We start from the raw sequence: 18,786 nt of genomic DNA on the forward strand, positions 1-18,786 counted from the left end.
TGAAGAGCTCTCCTCTAATGACCAGTCAAATTTCATTCAAATTCGACTTGTAGTTTCCTACCTTCCCATTAGCATAATACAGTGATGCACTTGGACCAGCCACTGAGAGATAAACCACTCAAAACGGCATTTGGAAGCACTGAGAAGCCTTGAAAACACAGCAAAACACACCAGGTAAGACTTAATTATAATTTTTGTGGGTTGTTTTGGGAATATTGTTGTCTAATTTTTGATTTAATTTAACTCCATACAAACTATTATATCACGCTTGTATGGTGACCTGTGTTTGGTGACCTGTGGTGGAACACGGACGACATCCTTTCAAGTCGTGACTTTGTTTTGCAGTTTTGTCTACTTCATTTAGTGCAAGTGGGAAGTAAACTTGCTGACAGAGCCAGTAAAGAACTCCACTATGGGCAGAAATCCGCGACAGTCAGTCTGAAGCTACAATCTGTCCCAGACAGCGGTATATTCCCATAACGGTTACTATGTCATATAAGCTTTATAATTCGAAGATGACGGGCGATCTTTCGTCTTGAAAAGCGGTACAAATCATCGATTTCTTCTGCGATTTCAGGCGGTAATGGCGCTGGTCTTAACGAATGTTTTTCGTCTTTCTTCATCGACTTTGGGGACTGGTTAAATATCGTGAATTGCCTTCATTTTTGCGCTGAATTTGAAGTTCCAAGTGTAAACAAAGCAAGCAGATTTTTGGAGAGACACCAAAACCTCCAAAGACCTTTGGACCTTGCCGCATATTTGCGAAGTCTGCTAGGTAATAGAGAAGACATATGGCGGATTTCAAGCATTTTTGCCCGAAAAAAGATTGGACTTGGGAACCGGTTTAACCACTGCGAAGATATAAACAACGCGACTTCTCGTGTAGAACTAGATGTAAACTTCGTTTTAAGATTTTTGGACCCTGGGCTACAGCTTTCATTGGGATAAAATAACGAAGAATAAATCAAGGTAACTCAAAATCTCACTGTTTTCTTAGTAGTAGAGGGGACTTCTCCCCTCAGCTACATTTCCTGACACGTTAATAAAGTTATTATTATTATTATTATTATTATTATTATGGCTTTGATTTTGCGTTTGTAATCTGACTGTACTTCGCGTCACTGCGCCTGCTCGAAGGCCATGCTGTCTCGGATTTCCGGTCAGCGGGGCGGCGGTGATGTGCTTGAACAATGTACTCTTTGGGTAAAACCAACAAGTATTAGTTGACTGGCGCTATCCTAAAGAGACCTAGTTTATCTCGGTAATCGTTGTTATACGGATTTAGAGGAAGTGATTTGGAAGTACATTTGACAATAAAAACATTACTTAAAATCATTTTTAAGCTTAAAAATGGCTAAGAAACGACGACTTTCCACGCTAACTCAACGTCATTATGAAGTAAAAAAACATCTATATACGTTGAAATCTATAAATACTAAAAAGCTTGCATTGAAAGCCTCTGTTGTATACGATATTTATCGTGCCTGTTTTTCTGCTTTTTTTTGTGAAACTAGATCAATTTGTAATCTTACACTTTTATTGAAATTACATAACCAGAATAAAAAACGTGAGTCAGGCCATGGGCGTGGTCATTACGTTATTTGAAATGCAATTTCCGGTGTAACGGTAAGTAACGTAACACAAGGGAATACGGAGACAACATCACGCTATCTTTGTGACTCAAACTATTCCGTTAATTAGGATAGTTTTAAAAATCTGCGAAGCCTTCAATGGAATAAATGAGGCCACTTTAAGAACATCGCGGAAATGCCATTAGGGGCATCTTGTTGACCAAGATGTTGATAGTCTCATCTAAAGGCGCATTGATGGAAAGAGATGTTATGTCGTGAGAGACCAATATGTCTTCTTCATCGTTGTTATGGTTACGTTATTTAGAGCGATGGAATTGATGGATATAACTACCGTGAAATTTATGTCCTTGGAAACGCGGTATCCAGCTCCGCCGAGTGGAAAATAAAACTGAGGTATCAACAGCTTCAAGGTCATCTCAACTCTGTGCTGAAAACAGGAAGCTGGCCAAAAGATTAATTGACAATACTCGAGACTGGTTCGAGTTCAATGTTATCGAGGAACTCGATATAATTGCCTTTACTTGTCCTTTCTTTTTTTTTGTCTTCCTTTTCTAATTTTCTTTTTTCATTTTTTTTCTCATCAAAACTAAAATTATATTGAACTTAAACATTGACCCTATTGAATTGCTTTGAAAGGTCCTGATACTTTTTTTCAAAGCTCTTGACCGTAGTCGTCACATAGTTCGTGGTCGTTTAGATAAAAATGTCCAAAAAGGTAGTCACATGGTGCTAATTGGTAAGCTCTTTGAGTGGGCTGTTACTACAAAAGTAACAGATAGAAAGAGTTCTCGTTGAAACAGCATGTGGCATGATCGTTAAGTAAACCATCTACGACTAATACTGAACATACGGAAATTCCTGAAATTCCTTTACAGTATTAGTTTCTGTCTCATTGCGTAAAAAAAAAAAAACGTTTTTTCTGTGGTCGTGAAGGTTAAAGATAATTTCTTAGATTTTAAGCTGATCAATTCTCGGTTTTCACTGTCACGCCATTGAAAAAAAAAATCGAAAGCACTCCATGAATGAAGTCAAGAAATTGACATGGTATAGAGGATAAATAAATAAGGCATCTGTCCAAGTGTCAGGACTGTGCAGCATTCCGTACTCGAGTTATTTGACAAAATGTTTCACATAAATTTATAGAGCTTAGTATGGAGACGCCATGTTTGTGTCCCTCTGAGGGGCACAAACATGGTGGCCGGAAATACGAAAAAACATCTGGAGTTCACTTTTGCCAGAAAAGAGGTTTGTTTGCCCTTGTGAATTTTCGAATGTTTAGATTAATATTTCTCCTCAAACTTAAATTGTTTAGAATGCTGAAAATCACCCGAGGAGTCATTTTTAAGATACGGTAAAGCTCTGTCACGGCCGTCCTCCTTATGTCACGCACGATGGAAACTCGGAAATTGAAACTGTCCTATTTTCAAAAGGAAGCACGACATCGAGCTAAGAAATTGTGAACAGACATATTTTTAGGTAATCTTTCCTTGAATGAAGGTAAAAATTTTGTAGGCCTCCCAGTTTTGAATTCTAGAATTTGGTGACGTCACGTGAAAACCGAGAATAGGAAAGACAATAATTGCCATTCCAACCTTTGGTTAGATTGCGCTTAATCTATCATATCATGCAAACATTGCTGAAGGTATAAACCTTGAGTTGATTCGTCGCCTTTAACACTTTCTACTATGTCTGAACTTGTGGCAGGCGTTTTTAAAGCAACTGTCGGGTTTCTCGTAAGCAAAGGCCGGGATGTAGCGGCTGAGAAGCTCCATGAAGGCGACATCTTAGATCACAAAATTCGTGATATGATCGTGCGTGAGATCAATGATGTCAAATCCAAGTTAAACGGGCTAGCAAGAAAGGATCTTCTGGCGGCGATTGAGTTTCTCGAGGAAGGCCTTGTTTTGGTTTTTGACGCCCTTCACTCAAAATACCCATCATCACCCAATGCTGAAACACAGACATTTTCTCTCGCTTTGACGATGAAAAAGTTGGAAGTAAGTGACTTGGACGAGTCAGCGAAAGCACTGCTTACCAATGCCAAGAAGAGGTTCGACGATGCCCGCAGGAAAGCAACGGAAGCATTCAGCGACGAAGCCTTAAAACCATCTGACCGTATCGAAGCTATGGGATATCGGATTCTGGCCACTATACTAGAGTCAATCGACAATCCATCGGCGGCAATTTCATCGTGCAAATCGTACATCGAAAAATTGCATTCCCTACCAGCGGTTCAGAATTGTTTCAGCGTTGCCCTGTCGAAAAGCTTCCTTGGTCGATTTAGCAAGGACGAACGCAGAGATATCGTTTTGTCTATTTGTCGTTTGAATCGCGTTGTTTACGATCTCACGTTCATGGTTTATGGGTTTGGCAGCAAAGAGATATCAGGCATTCCCTATTCGTGGCCATGCATTGAAACCGGATGCAAAGATGCAAAAGTAAATCCATTAACTGACGCAAGAGTGGCGAAAATTCTACAAAAGCTTGGCATGAAGCATTACTGTTTACAGTGGACATTTGGCCAAGAGGGAGAACTGGAACACAAGCTGGAAGAACCCTGGGGAATGGCGACAAACTCTCGCGGACATTTCATTATAGCCGATAATAAAGATCACAATGTTAAGGTGTATAGCAGAAGTGGCAGTTTTCTCTATTCCTTCTCGCCCGTAACTGACGCGCTTTCAACGTCAGTTTGTATCCATGATGTAGCCACTAACAAGAACAATGACATCTATGTTCTGCTCACACTGAACAAGCCTGGTGCTGGAACTGACGAAACCTCCTCCTTTGTGTACATGAAGACTCCGAATCGCACAATTCCTCTCAAGGAAGATTTCAGGTCGTGGTCCTGGACATGGTCGTCGTTGGCTGTTACCGACAACAACAAGATTGTCGTTCGCGGGGCGCTGGCTGATGGTCACCATGTGGTTGACGTTTATAAGATTGATGATGGCCAGTTCGTTCGCCGTTTTGGAAAAGGAGCATTGGAGGTCTCTTCATGTGTCGCCGCTGCCAACGATGGAGGTGTCATTGTTGCCTCCGGTGGTCATGACGCCTATTGGGTTAACGCGTTCAGCAAGAAAGGAAAACTTCTTCACCATTTTAAAGTGGAAAGGTCCTTCGATTATCTTCAAACTACTTTCCACCAAGCAAGTGAACACGTGGTAGTTGCTGGCATAAATGTAGAGCGAGGAAAAGAGAACCACCTTGAAGTCTTGATTTACACCATAGAAGGCGAGTACGTCCGCAGCATTCAGTATGAAGAAGAAGACATAATTTATGTACGAGGCATCACGGTAACCAGCGATGGACGCATTGCTGTAATTTATAAAGACAAAGTTGGATTCAAGGTACTCGTGACATAAAGCAGTAATACTCATTGGTTTAGAGTTGAGTCAGTTTTTTTCTTAGAAAATTTAAGGGCATGCAACCAATGTTCCTTAACTACTACCCCTCACACACATTTCCTGGCTTTGTACTTACTCCTTGTATTAAATTTATAAGTATTGAGTACTGCCTTGAAGGACCGTGATTTTGGTAATTCGGTTAGAAAATAAATGTTTTACTGGCTGTCTGACATACACTAAAAGATTTTGAGGGCTTTAGTTTAAAAGAGGGAATATATCTAAGAGTTGGGACTTGAAAAGTTTTATCATTCTTTTATGAAGTAAGATTAGGGTTTAGAACTCTCATGTTATACACATAAAAACCACCCGATATCGCGAGGTGGCATAGAAATGATAGACACTAAGTCGTCAATTTGAATTTAATCATCAGTGGAAGATAGCGGATCGTATCACCTCTATTTTCTACTGGTGACTGATTAGTTAGTAGTATTTTGCAACATAAGGTATCAATTTCGCATTCTTCTTCAGACTTGTCTGACATAAACAGTTACCCTGATGCATCTAATTGTATACGAGATGCGTGATATCGAGGTCATTAGCCGAGCTGCTTTGATTAACAATTAGCATGCGATCAGTTGAACATAACAAATTTTCCGGATAGTTTGACTACGTGTTGCTATTTTCGAATAACTTTTTACAGACGGAGTGCGCTATCAGCGGTAGCTTGCAACGTGTTTTTTATTCATTAGAACTGATCGTTGCGCCGATGGTGGACTCACCTTACGTTTTACTAATTTGGCAAACGGAGTGGTTTTACATTGATTGTCGAAAGTAATTAGCGAAAGCTTCAGTTTTTTTCGGCGCTGACTGTGATTGGTTAGCAAATCTCGCGCTACCCTCTCAACCAATAGACCGCAATATCGAAACCAATTGTGCCTTGCTCGCGCACATTTTCCCGAAATTGAGGACGGTTGCCACGAAATCCAGTAGGTTCATTGTTCCTTTCGCGTCAATCTATCTCTTGTGATTCGCCAGACTAGTGCTTTACGACTGAACAAGCCTGGTGCTTGCTTGCTTTACGACACTAAATTGAAAACCGCCCTGCGTTACGTGCGTGAAATTAACATTGTAGCGTGTCAGTCGAAACGTTGACAATGACCCCAGTGACCAGAGGGAATTGGGTACACTCCGCGTGACTGAAGACTGCATGACTTACGTAATTTGTGGGTATAACCCTCCTGTTGAGGGTATGAATATAGCTTAAGTTCTGTTTGATGACTCTGACGCGCATAACGAAAATTAGTTGAGCGAAAAGTAAAATGGCTAGTATTGAATGTTATTGTGTGCGTGTGTCATTACGAAGGCAAATTGTGTGGCTAATTTTCTGATGAAGAATTAGACTCTATAAGCAATGTTAACCCCATATAGTCTGGGGAGGGTTAGGTCGGGAATAAAGTACAACTACACGTTGGGACTTTTCCTAAACTTTATTTGACAACAATTTGATACGATTGTTTATAGTTCATGGTAGTTAATCTTTCGTTAGGCAAAAAAGATTTTGACAGCCATCTTTTTTTCAAAATTGAGCTTTTCTTGTTTTTTTTTTTTTTTTTTTTTTTTTTTTTTTACTTCCTTTACCAGAAACTTCAATTTAATCGTCTTATCTTTGACAAGTGCATACCATCTTAGAGTTTCTTAACTGATTTCGCTTGATTCATTTTGGATGATCTTCTAAGTTTTTAGAGAAATCGAAAATTACAAGATACTGGCCATGCGGTAGAAATAAGTGGACATAATTCTCAAGGACATTGCGATACCCTTAATGCTCTTGAAGTTATGAAGTGGGGGCACTTCCCACAACCTCCCCCCACCCCCTCTCCTCCTCCAGGGTCAGAAAGCCAAAATATGCCCAAATTAAGTAGAGTTAACTCTGGAGGAATAATTAGCCTTTTTACTGACTTGTGCTTTCTGTGACGGACTTAGGTGACCCTGTGGTTGCTGATGCTACAGTCGTCGTATTACCTATTTCATTATGCTTTAGAGTAATGTTGATTCTAGTGGTATGAGTAGATCTAGAGTTGTCATTAAGTCCTATATCATTAACGAACTTGTTTTTTAGGGAAGCACCATGTATATAGGCTGACTCCTTAGAGTGTTGAACAATTTAACCCATTATGTTTAGATGGAGGAATAAATTGCTCTTCAATGAAAGACAGGTAGAGTTTGCCGTTTTACTTGGGCTGCATGTCGATTTCTGGCTAGTCTCAAAACTATGCAATGTTAACTCTCCACTCACGTGATATATCCCAGTTTGAAGTTAATTCAACGTAATGTTCGAAAGGTGATATTGCACGATATTTGAACGGCCACTACTAGCCATTGTTGGTTTTGTTTCCTCATTCAAGAATATTGGTTTTGAGGAGAGTTCTTACCACAAACAAGTACGCAGTAGTTATTATTGACTGAAAAGCTTATCAAAGCTCTCGCCCGTGGCGTCAGCTATCCTCATTTATATCTGCAGCTGTGCTATAATCGATAACAAAGATAAGCCAATGAAGGTCACAAAATTTGGACAGTCATTGTAGAGAATAATTTGCAACATACGCTGAACAAGGATCTAATGTATGTATCAATGACCTTAGTCTCGCCAGAGAAAAGCCACAAGACTTCTGAACCGAATTTAATCATTACACCCTATTTCTCAGCGATCTCTCGTAAAGAATATCTAAGAATGGAATTAATTGAAAATTTGTATCAAATGTTGACAGCGACTTTAAAATATAAAGGTGGACGTTTCGGTTGTTACTACAACCTTCTAGAGTTTGAGAATGTGAATAAAAACTGCGTCCATGATGTATTTCATTCGTACTTTTTATACCCCAGGCTGGCGGTTACGTTTCATCCACGTTGGTTGTTCTTTGACGGATGTTGATTTTCCAGTCTTAAATCATTATTCTCCTGGTCCTCCTCTCCCCCCACTCCTCCCTCCCCCCATCTTGCCCACACTGACTGACGCTTTCCAGTTGTGTTAATGTCATTACTTCTTAACCGAGAGCGAATTAACAGGTGCTACAATACGTTATACTGATCTACTGCCAAGGGCTAAGCTAAGTGCATCTACTAGGAAATCTAGAGAGCGAGCCGCTCCTGTTCTGGTTATAGTACTACAGAGTTGATAATGTAATTTGGCCATCGTAAGAGGTTCGACTGCTAGCGTTTCAACGGTTAGCCCTTTGTTTCAGCGAGTCCAGATTCGTTCTGACGAAGGGCTAAGGCTCGACACGTCAACACTCGAAACTCTTTTCGGTGGTCAAATCACCTTATCAAGTTTGCTGCATGGACAAAACCAAACAGCGGTATGCTGATCTCTTGTACTGATTGAAACTGAGCTGATTTTTCTTGTTAGAGCTCCAGCAACGCTTTACTCTAAAGTACATTTGTAAATTCGGCAGAATCAACTACTTCAGTGGGGAACCGGGTAAAAAAATGTATTGTTTTCTTCTTAAAAAAGGTTAAGGTTTCGATTACTTACCACGGTACACCATCAACTTATATTAAATTCTGAGGTACAAAAATACAGGTAGAAAGGTTCGATGGACGCATAACTTTACAGTTTGGCTCAATAGCGGGCCAAGCGAAAGACTTTGATAATGTTCGTTAGTGTTCATATGACGGATTAGAATCTCAGTTATTGTTAGGTTCGATGGACGCATAACTTTACAGTTTGGCTCAATAGCGGGCCATGCGAAAGACTTTGATCATGTTCGTTAGTGTTCATATGACGGATTAGAATCTCAGCTATTGTTATCGAATTCGATCTGGCCATTGGATACTAATTCCTTGCATAGAACTATTTGGAATCAGTTATGTTGTTAGGGTCATTGGCCTTTTGTTAAAATAAACTTTATCGGGTTCTAAGCTGTTTGGCCTGGAGATATTAAGTTATTATGCAATAAGCAAATGGTAAGCATAACCGAAATTATTCGAGCTTATTACGTAACTTTATGTTTGCCTCACGTATTAAGCCAAAAACGCTCTTGAAGTCCCCTCAAAACCCAGTAGTTAACTTATGACATGTAACATTTAACAGCCATAGCCCTTCATCGAAAATATTGTGGGACCTTTTTTCCACGTGACGTGATTGTGCATCAGATGAAAGATGTGCGCGATGAACATTTCGCCGTGCATTGTGTTTCAGGGCCTAAACAATAAATCCAGGTAGGCGAATAAACTCACGAGAAGAAGGCCCTTATTCAGTTTGATTGAAAGCTTTTTGGCCTTATAACCGTTCAGTGATCTTACACTATCTCCAGGAATCGCACATTGAAACCAGCGAGTTTTCCTGCGTCTTACATCGAAGATCATCTCCAGTGCTGTTCGATAAAGCAAGGTTCGCCGGGCTCACGTTCATAAATTCATACCACGAAATGGTCAACATAAGGTGTCTACAGGCAAAAGCTACGTTGAGGCATGTTTAAAAATACACTGACCTAAATAGTTGCCAGAAAGCGAAACATAGACGACATCAGCTTTTCAGTAAAGCCTTTTGAAGAACAATCGAAGCCAAGAGAGTTGTCGAAGCACAGCGAAGGTGACAGGTGAAAGGTAAAAGGTGAAAGTACTGAGTTTAAAGTATGATTATACATTCTTGTCACTATACTTATTAAACTTCACTATACCCAGTTTCCCTTTCTTGGTGTCTTTGGGAAATGTTCACTTATTCACCATGATGTCCCCAGCAGCCCTCTGGAGTGTAATTTGATGAAGCGCTTTCTCGTGTCATAGATTCCAAGCGATGGGATGGGGCTCTCTGTGATTTCGAAATAGCTCGTTTTTTTGTTTGGAGCTGCCTTGATAAAAAAAGACACTTTCCAGCAATTTAAGCTCTCTCCGACTGAGACCGATAAAGTTCAGTCTACAACTTTTACTTGGACGTCCATTTTTTTTTTATATTTTGTTTTATTATTATTTTTTTTATTAGCTTCGCCAATATATCGTCAGTTCGGTTAAGATTGTAAATTTAGCAATGGCACCTCATCAGTCATTAACAAAGGCATCCCGAAAAAAGCAAATAATCCGGGTTCTCCAAAAAGGAGCCGAAACTATGACCTTCCGATTGCTAGTCCGGATACAACTTAGGCCTAGGGCAAACGTCGAATCTAAGTCGCGTGGAATTTATTAAAAATAGGTTCGACAAAGAGTCGACTTAATTCCAGCGTGGTAGCAAACGTTGAACCTGCGTAGACCCTAATTCACAAGTTGCCCTTCATTAAACATGGGAATAAGCACGTGTCCCCGTGCTATTCACTCGATGCGCGGCTAGTGATTGCTTGACTTGCTAGCGAAATGCCGAAATACAGTCGGGCCTTTCTTTGGCAATTAATTGCGAAAAATAGATAGAGAAGACTCAAACACTGAGCATTTATTGCAAATAGGCAATTCGCATTTCAATCATTTATATTTTAAGTTTTCATGAAATACGAAAAACACATTTCCATCACGCTGTCCGATGTCAGCAATGACTTTTGATAACTCGCCATTCCTGGTCGTGAAATATTGTCTTTGTACAGCGCATGCTCGTCAGGAGGGGAAATGGTGTTTGGCAGATGGGGGAGTAGGTTTTTTTGTGATGTTTGTGCAGTCCATCACATTTGAATCAATTATTTTGCAATTTGCATGATTTATGAATTGAGTTCAGCGCGTATTTAGAACGGCGTTTGCTGTAACGCCGAACCACTGTCGCAATATCCGACTTGGCAAGTCGAACTTATGATGGAGTCGAACCAATTAATTTGAGTCGAACTCAATTGCGGCAAACGTCACACCATTCATGCGCTTATTTCAAAATTAATAGGTTCGACGAATTAAATTCGACTAAGATTCGACGTTTGCCCCAGGCCTTAGTTTAATACAGGGAGACTCGTTGGAACAAGCCAAAATATTTATATGCTCTATTCTGTTTATTTCAAGACGTCTATGAAATTACTGAAGCTGAAAATACAGAACCATATTCCTTAAAAATATACGAATCTGAAAATAAACAAAAAGGAAAGAGTAACCAAATTTAAATTTTATTCAAGAACAAAAACCGTGGAAAGAGTGACCCAACTTAAGTAATTAATGTTCCAAGCCTATAATTTTCTTTATTTGTGTAACAAACATTGCAGCAGTTTTGCTTAGCTCCCTTATTTCAAACTAAAATTGACACTGTATAAGTTATTGGGAAAGAACTCAGTGTCTATAGCTTGTAATGAGAGAAAAAAAGGGCTAACGAGTTTTCCTTTACTTAAGAGACCAGTCGTCTTTACAATCCAATAGTATGTATCAGGAAATAAGTGGCTTTTTGCTGAAGTTTCCCTACTTCTGGTTTGAGCATTCTTGCCACCCGGGACTTCATTTCGTTGGGTCGTATAAGAAAGGGTCTGTCGGATTATGCTAGTAAAATAGAGTATTATGCTTTCGGGCGTCACCCCTGAAAGCAGGGTGTTATGCTCAAAATTATGCTCGGCTGGAGGTATAATGCTCAAATTATGCCGGACTAAAATGACACTTCCACCCCACACCCCATAGGACCGTACCTATTATTAAACATTCCTAGTCTGACTGAATTATCTGATTCTGCCATGATGAAAATCCATGAACACTACACAAGCTTGGAAGCCTGGCATAAAGAGGTAACCAGGCCTTCGATTATACCAAAATGCACTGGGTATGAGTCTAAGGTATCCAGTTCTTAAAACATTCCCGATTTTATCAACTTTGTGCATTATATAGCTGGAGTTGGTGGCAAAATTTGCATACACTTTTCACAGTTTTCAGAAACAACAGCATTATGCTGCAAAATACATTAGTATTATGCCAGCATTATGCCTGATGCTCCAGATATAGTATTATGCTGAAAATTATGGTGGCATAATCCGACAGACCCTAGTATAAGACATACAAAGAAGGCAAATGTCCTTTTCGCCCTCTGTTCCAAGCAAGTCAAAATTACTGAATTTCATGGCGCTTTATTTTATGCTCACAAATGGCAAGAGGATTCAAACTGAATGAAAGGAATTTTAAATCGTGGGCAAGATGAGTGCTCCATTTTATGACGGCTTACTATGTACTGATTATGGAAACTTTCAATTTTCAAAGCATATATGAGACAAGTTAAGCTAATTACGTGAGTCTTGTACATTAAAATAATAGCCATGTCTTCCATGCATGTGATGGTGAAATACTACCCGATTTTGACTGAGTTTGTGGTGCTGGATCGGGAAGAAGTAAGTGACATTCGAATTTTTACGCCTCCGGTGTTCAACCTAAAACTTAAAGTGCCACTACGATCAAAATTTTGCATCTTTTTTTTTTTCTTTAGCTTTGGAAAGTAGAAGTAATAAATACTTTCCACGCCAAATTTAACATCGAAATTCCAACGGGAAGACCAGTTATTTTAAACGCGAAGTTCAGCTTCACTATGTCGCCATTACTCGAACGACAAATAGCCGTGAACCACAAAGAGAACTGGATCTAGTTGCACCGACAGGAATATGACGTCATACGCGCACAACAACATGGCCCGCTTTCGAGTGTTCGATCTCGCTGAAAAAAGCCACTTCTTTTTATATAAGTGGCTCAAGGGCCGTCTTTACAACGCACACGTATTGTGGGCACCCAAAAGAAATCTCATGGTGGTTGTTTGAACATTTATGGTTCTGAAATATGCTCAAAAGAGGTTGATTTCTTCAGACAAATCGTCTTGTTGTACATCACACCGAAGTACTAAAGACATATCCTCTTGACGACTTCGAGGGAAACTCAAACGCAAGAACTGCCATACAATGCTACTGCCTTGAGGCTTACTTTTCGATGGACTAAGTGAAGCAATTAAGCCAAGATAACTGATCGGAAATGAAGTGTTTCCGTGAATGTGTGCAATGAAAGCAAGTGGCGCAGAGTGGTGGTGTGCATGTTTTGTTCATAGTTCATTGTGATGCGATGCTTTGTTTGTCTAGAGTTCATTGCGTCTACCTCCTATAAGTGTCATGCTTTGGTAAAATAAAAGTGCATAGAGTGCACAATTCTCTGATGTAACCTTCACTGATTACTGTGATCGAGTCAAAAAGGTCTTGTGACAATCCTATTTGGTCTGCGTTATTAACTAATAATAATACTATTACTAAGAACGTTTTTAAACATCACTTGTACATGTGCTTTGACTGCACCTTTGGGCAGACTTGCAGTGAATATTATGCATGAAAGTTATCTTCTGGGACTAGTCAAGATAATATACACAATTTACGCCCTATTAGTTTGTACTAAAGAGAACAAATCAATCAAACTGACAAAATTATGAGACAGTATTTTGCCCAACACTCTATTCCAAAGTGTGTGGAAAACTACCAGTGCTTGGTTAATTTCATCTTTGTGTTTGAATTGTTAATTTTGTATGTGTGCCTTCTTTTGTTTTCTTGGCGAAGTCTGTTATATGGACAGTCAAATTTTATAGCATTTTTTGTACAACATAATAAATTCTAACAAAAGTATTGTACGGTTTTGGTATATCACCAGAGACAGTACAAAGATACCAACAAGGTCACCTAAGAGCACCATGGCAAATTATGCCATAGTAAATCTCACTCAGCTTTTAGTTTAGATCTGCCAACAACACTTCCTGGACCTTAAAATATTGGGATCTGTCTTATTAGGTTAGTTTGGGGAAGCATGAAGGCATTTTTCACAGTTACAGAAGATAGGTTGTCCAGAAGAATGGGCCAGGATCTTACACTAAGGTTTACATTGTACATAATGTGCCAATTTATAAATGGAAAAGGAGAGGAGGAGAACTGCCAGCAAGTTCTTGCAATATAAGGCATTGATATCATATCAATATGACAAGTAGGTAGTCTGGTAATGCATGCAAACTGTGTGTGTCGTTTTTTAAAAGTTGCTGTCATACACATGTCAACAAGAACCACAATGCTGCAGGCATGGTGAGAGAGGACAGCTAGGCTGGCCTCTGACTTATGCAGGGAAGGCTTTTGGCCAGTGGGATTATGGCATGCATTCTTGTGCTCTGGGTATTCTCATTGTTGAAAATGGTTATCAGAGAGTGCCACAGCAAAAGGCGTACCTTTACATTTGATCCCAGAAACTGCCAATATAGCTCACAGGTCAAACACAATAATATAAACAGTGAAGGGATTATGGAAATTGTTTACTGATGGCCAATTTTATTGGCTTGTTCATAGTGAGGGAGATTTGAGAGTTATGTCATAACAGCAACAACAAAAACAAAACAAAAAAGCCCCCTCCCCCCCCCCCCAAGAAAAATAATTATGATAATAAAATGAAATGAAATACAATATGTGGTATTATTGGCATAAAAAATGGTTTAAAGCAAAAGCAGAATAAAAACCGGCCCTGTTCTTGGTTCTGGTTATTTTCTGAAAGCCAAAGTAAAAACCCACAGTTATTAACATCCAACATAAGAAAGCCAGGGCTATGACAGAAGGAAAGAGCTAGACAGAATAAAACAACAACAACAACAATACATTCTTTACTTCAACACGATCAAGCCAGTAAAGCATGAAAATGCTTGTGGGGTCATGTAAGATAAAAACTACAAGATAGGAAAAAATTAAAATGAAGTTCATAATCCAAAAATAAACTGTGGTTTGTGTGAAAATTTAGGTTAAAGTATTTTGGCTCTTAACACCACAGAAAAAGACATTCTGATCTTATTTCTGGTAGAATCGCCCAGAATGAAAGATATATCTGTGGAAAGGATGGTCATTCTTTCATAACTATAATATTTCAATTTTATGTCTGTGAACCTTGTGTGATTTTGTGGGAAAATACACAGTGCTGTTGCAGCACAGTGTTATGCTGGTTCTTTACACTCAACATGTAAAATGATTACAATTATAGTGTCAGTTTAAATGAGATCAAGAGGCTGGTTTGCTTGTTTCACTCCGATTCACACATCCTCATTGACCAAGGAACAAACATAATTGAAATAAAAAAATATGGGTGAGATATGATGCAAGCCTATTAAGTTTTCCTCTTTAGCTGTCCTCCTAAACTTTTTAAATAATTTTTAGTTTTTCAGCTGCATTTGAAGGCTTTACAACAATTTACTGTTGAATTTTACTTGGACTGTGGCTTTAAAATATTAGGCCTGTCATGATTACTTCATTTACTGCTTGAAAGTTGTTGTAGAATGAGGAAGGGGTCTAACCAAGTAACACTGGTAGATTATAGCCCTGTAGTAGTAATATTGCAGTTCTGAGGATTACAGCTATAGCTACCCACTTTTCAGCTGAAGTTAATTATACATCATTTTAGTTTTGTCAAAGCTTTATTGAACTGTAGAAAAAAACGAGGTTAATAGTTCTTTTTTTCTTGACTCCTTATGCAGCTTTTGATTGATACTTGCAAAACCATACACGCCACCAACATAACACCAACATGTATTGGTCTAGAGTTATTCATCCTATTCAATAATTTGTTGCTCAAGTGCTTCTGCCAATAGCGATTATGTTCTGTCTACTAAGCCCAAAAAGAAAACACACTGTGAATATTAATTAACCATATGTCTACCTCCAGTACAGTTGATGTGTAAACGCTGGAGTGAATTCGTTTCTTCTTCGGCTTAACATGTAAATCCCAGGCTTGAATGAGCTCTTCGCGTATCTTCGAAGCGAATTCTTCGCAGTCATACGACTCCAATACCACCGGCAAAGACATTATAATCCAAGATATTTGGTAAACTTGACCTTTTAGATCGCTTTTCACCGAACTGGATGGTGAATCTTACAAATAATCTCACCAATTCACTTACTTTAGGACTTATGATTACTGAGGTTTTCTGAGTTCTTTCAAGGAACGCAAGATGTTCGATGCGCGTATGACGTCACAGAAAGATCTCATTCAAGCAACCGCCTTTTAGAATCTCCACGGGCGTCACTTTGCCGTCGGAGTAATGGCGGACGGGTTTTCGTCGGTTTTCGGCCACTTATTCCCAGGATCAGTAAGCTTGTATAAAGCTAATTTATAGTTATTTTTGCAATTACGAACTCATTGAATGGATTGGAACTCGAAATGGGCGAAAAACGAAATAAAAATTTTCGTCGTTGTGACTCCTAGTAAGTCAAACGGACACATTCGATTTCCTAACATATGCAACCTTCGCCAAATCCTGCCATTTCTTTCTCGCTCTTTTCTTTCTTTCTTTCTTTCTTTCTTTCTTTCTTTCTTTCTTTCTTTCTTTCTTTCTTTCTTTCTTTCTTTCCTTCTTTAAGCTGAAATTGTTTCGAGCTTAAATATTGAACCAATTGTACTGTTGTAAAAGGTCATGGTCCCTTTTCTTCATATTAACATAGCCCCCGCTGCTGTTTAGATAAAAAGAACCGCCGAAAATCAAGTCAAATTGTGCTGCTTTCTCAGCTGTTTGAGTAAACTGTTACTTCGAAGTTAACAGGTAGAAAGGGTTCTCGTTGAACTTAACACAACATTTGGCTTGATCTTTAAGTGATAAATCTCCGACTAATAGTGAACATTAGGAGATTTTGATCACTTGGTCACGAAGTTTACATAATGATCGATGAGATACATTTATTTTTCGCAATATTAGTTTCTGCCTCACTGCATAACAAAACATTTTTTCTGCGGTCGTAAACGTCAATGACAATTTCTTAGACTCGCTGTTTTCAGCTGATAGGGTGAACAACAACAATTGCCTTCAAGAGTTTGGTTTTGACAGATTGCACCTAATCCATCATAAACAGCAATTACTTAAAACAATATAGGATCATTTATTTAACTCTAACGTTTGGAGCAGTTGTTGAGGGTTAGACCTTCAGTTCGATTCATCACCTCTTGCAATTTCCACTATGTCTGATCTTGTGGCAGGTGTCTTCAAAGCAACTGTTGGGTTTCTCGTTAGCAAAGGCCGGGATGCAGCGGCTGAGAAGCTCTATGAAGGCGACGTCTTAGATCACAAAATGCGCGATATTCTCGTGCGCGAGATCAATGATGTCAAATCCAAGTTAAACGGGCTAGCAAGAAAGGATCTTCTGGCAGCGGTTGAGTTCCTCGAGGAAGGTCTTATTTTGGTTTTTGACGCACTTCGCACAAAAACTCCATCATCACCAACTGTTGAAACAAAAACATTTTCTCTCGCTTTGATGATGAAAAAGATGGATTTCACTGACATGGATGAGTCGGAGAATGCACTGCTTACCAATGCCAAGAAGAGGTTCGACGATGCCCGCAGAAAGGCAACGGAAGCATTCAGTGACGAAGCATTAAAAATGCCTGAGCGCATTGAAGCTATGGGATATCGGATTCTGGCTACTATACTAGAGTCGATCGACAATCCATCGGCAGCAATTTCAACGTGTCAATCGTGCATCGAAAAATTGCATTCCCTACCAGCGGTTCAGAATTGCTTCAGCGTTGCCCTGTCGAAAAGCTTCCTTGGTCGATTTAGCAAGGACGAACGCAGAGATATCGTTTTGTCTATTTGTCGTTTGAATCGCGTCGTTTACGATCTCACGTTCATGGTTTATGAGTTTGGCAGCAAAGAGATATCAGGCATTCCCTATTCGTGGCCATGCATTGAAACCGGATGCAAAGATGCGAAAGTAAATCCATTAACTGACGCAAGAGTGGCGAAAATTCTCCGAAAGCTTGGCATGACGCATTACTGTTTACAGTGGACGTTTGGTCAAGAGGGCGAAGAAGAAAACAAGCTGGAAGAACCCTGGGGGATGGCGACAAACTCTCGTGGACATTTCATTATTGCCGATAATAAAGATCACAACGTTAAGGTGTATAGCAGAAGTGGCAGTTTTCTCTATTCCTTCTCGCCCGTAACTGACGCGCTTTCAACGGCAGTATGTATCCATGATGTAGCCACTAACAAGAACAATGACATCTATGTTCTACTCACACTGAAGAAGGCTGGTGCTGGAACTGACGAAGCTTCCTCCTATGTGTACATGAAGACTCCTAATCGCACGATTCCTCTTAAGGGAGATTTCAGGTCATGGTCCTGGACATGGTCGTCGTTGGCTGTTACCGACAACAACAAGATTGTCGTTCGCGGGGCACTGGCTGATGGTCACCATGTGGTTGACGTTTATAAGATTGATGATGGCCAGTTCGTTCGCCGGTTTGGAAAAGGAGCATTGGAGGTCTCTTCATGTGTCGCCGCTGCTAACGATGGAGGTGTCATTGTTGCCTCCGGTGGTCGTGACTCCTACTGTGTTAACGTCTTCAGTAAGAAGGGAAAACGTCTTCACCATTTTAAAGTGGAAAGGTCCTTCGATTATCTTCAAACTACTTTCCACCAAGCAAGTGAACACGTGGTAATTGCTGGCATAAATGTAGAGCGAGGAAAAGAGAACCACCTTGAAGTATTGATTTACACCAAAGAAGGCGAGTACGTCCGCAGCATTCAGTATGAAGAAGAAGACATACTCTATGTACGAGGCATCACGGTAACTACGGATGGACGCATTGCTGTAATTTACAAAGACAAAGTTGGATTCAAGGTACTCGTGACATAAAGCAGTATCACTTATGAGTTTAGAGCTTCGTATTTTGTTCGAAAAAACAAAAATAACGGGAATGCCACCAAAGTTTCTTAACTACAAACCTTCTCCTTTACATTTTCTGGCGTTGTATTTACTCCTTGTATTGGTTGTGTACATTAATTGAGAACTGCCCTGTAGGGCCTCTGAATGTTGTTAATTCGATTAGGAAAAAGAGAGTTGATAGTTGATATAGACTTAAAGATTTTGACCTTTTCAATTTAAAAGGAGGAATATATGTAACAGTTGAGTATCTAAAGGGTA

General features: G+C 39.6%; 2 protein-coding genes across 2 annotated transcripts; both read left to right on the top strand.

The window, feature by feature from the left end:
• The first annotated feature begins 2,238 nt into the window (after window positions 1–2,238).
• On the top strand, window positions 2,239–7,150 carry LOC146460174 (uncharacterized). The gene has a single exon (XM_085088458.1). The coding sequence runs from the start codon at window positions 3,278–3,280 to the stop codon at window positions 4,955–4,957; it is 1,680 nt and encodes a 559-aa protein (XP_084944584.1). The 5' UTR covers window positions 2,239–3,277; the 3' UTR covers window positions 4,958–7,150.
• A 9,122-nt stretch (window positions 7,151–16,272) lies between these two features.
• LOC146460175 (uncharacterized) lies at window positions 16,273–18,554 on the top strand. Its single transcript, XM_085088290.1, has one exon. The coding sequence runs from the start codon at window positions 16,819–16,821 to the stop codon at window positions 18,496–18,498; it is 1,680 nt and encodes a 559-aa protein (XP_084944416.1). The 5' UTR covers window positions 16,273–16,818; the 3' UTR covers window positions 18,499–18,554.
• The last annotated feature ends 232 nt before the right edge of the window (window positions 18,555–18,786 follow it).

This window comes from Pavona decussata, unplaced genomic scaffold, assembly GCF_977016875.1.
Source record: "Pavona decussata unplaced genomic scaffold, jaPavDecu1.1 SCAFFOLD_214, whole genome shotgun sequence".
In the NCBI taxonomy this organism is placed as follows: Eukaryota; Metazoa; Cnidaria; class Anthozoa; order Scleractinia; family Agariciidae; genus Pavona; species Pavona decussata.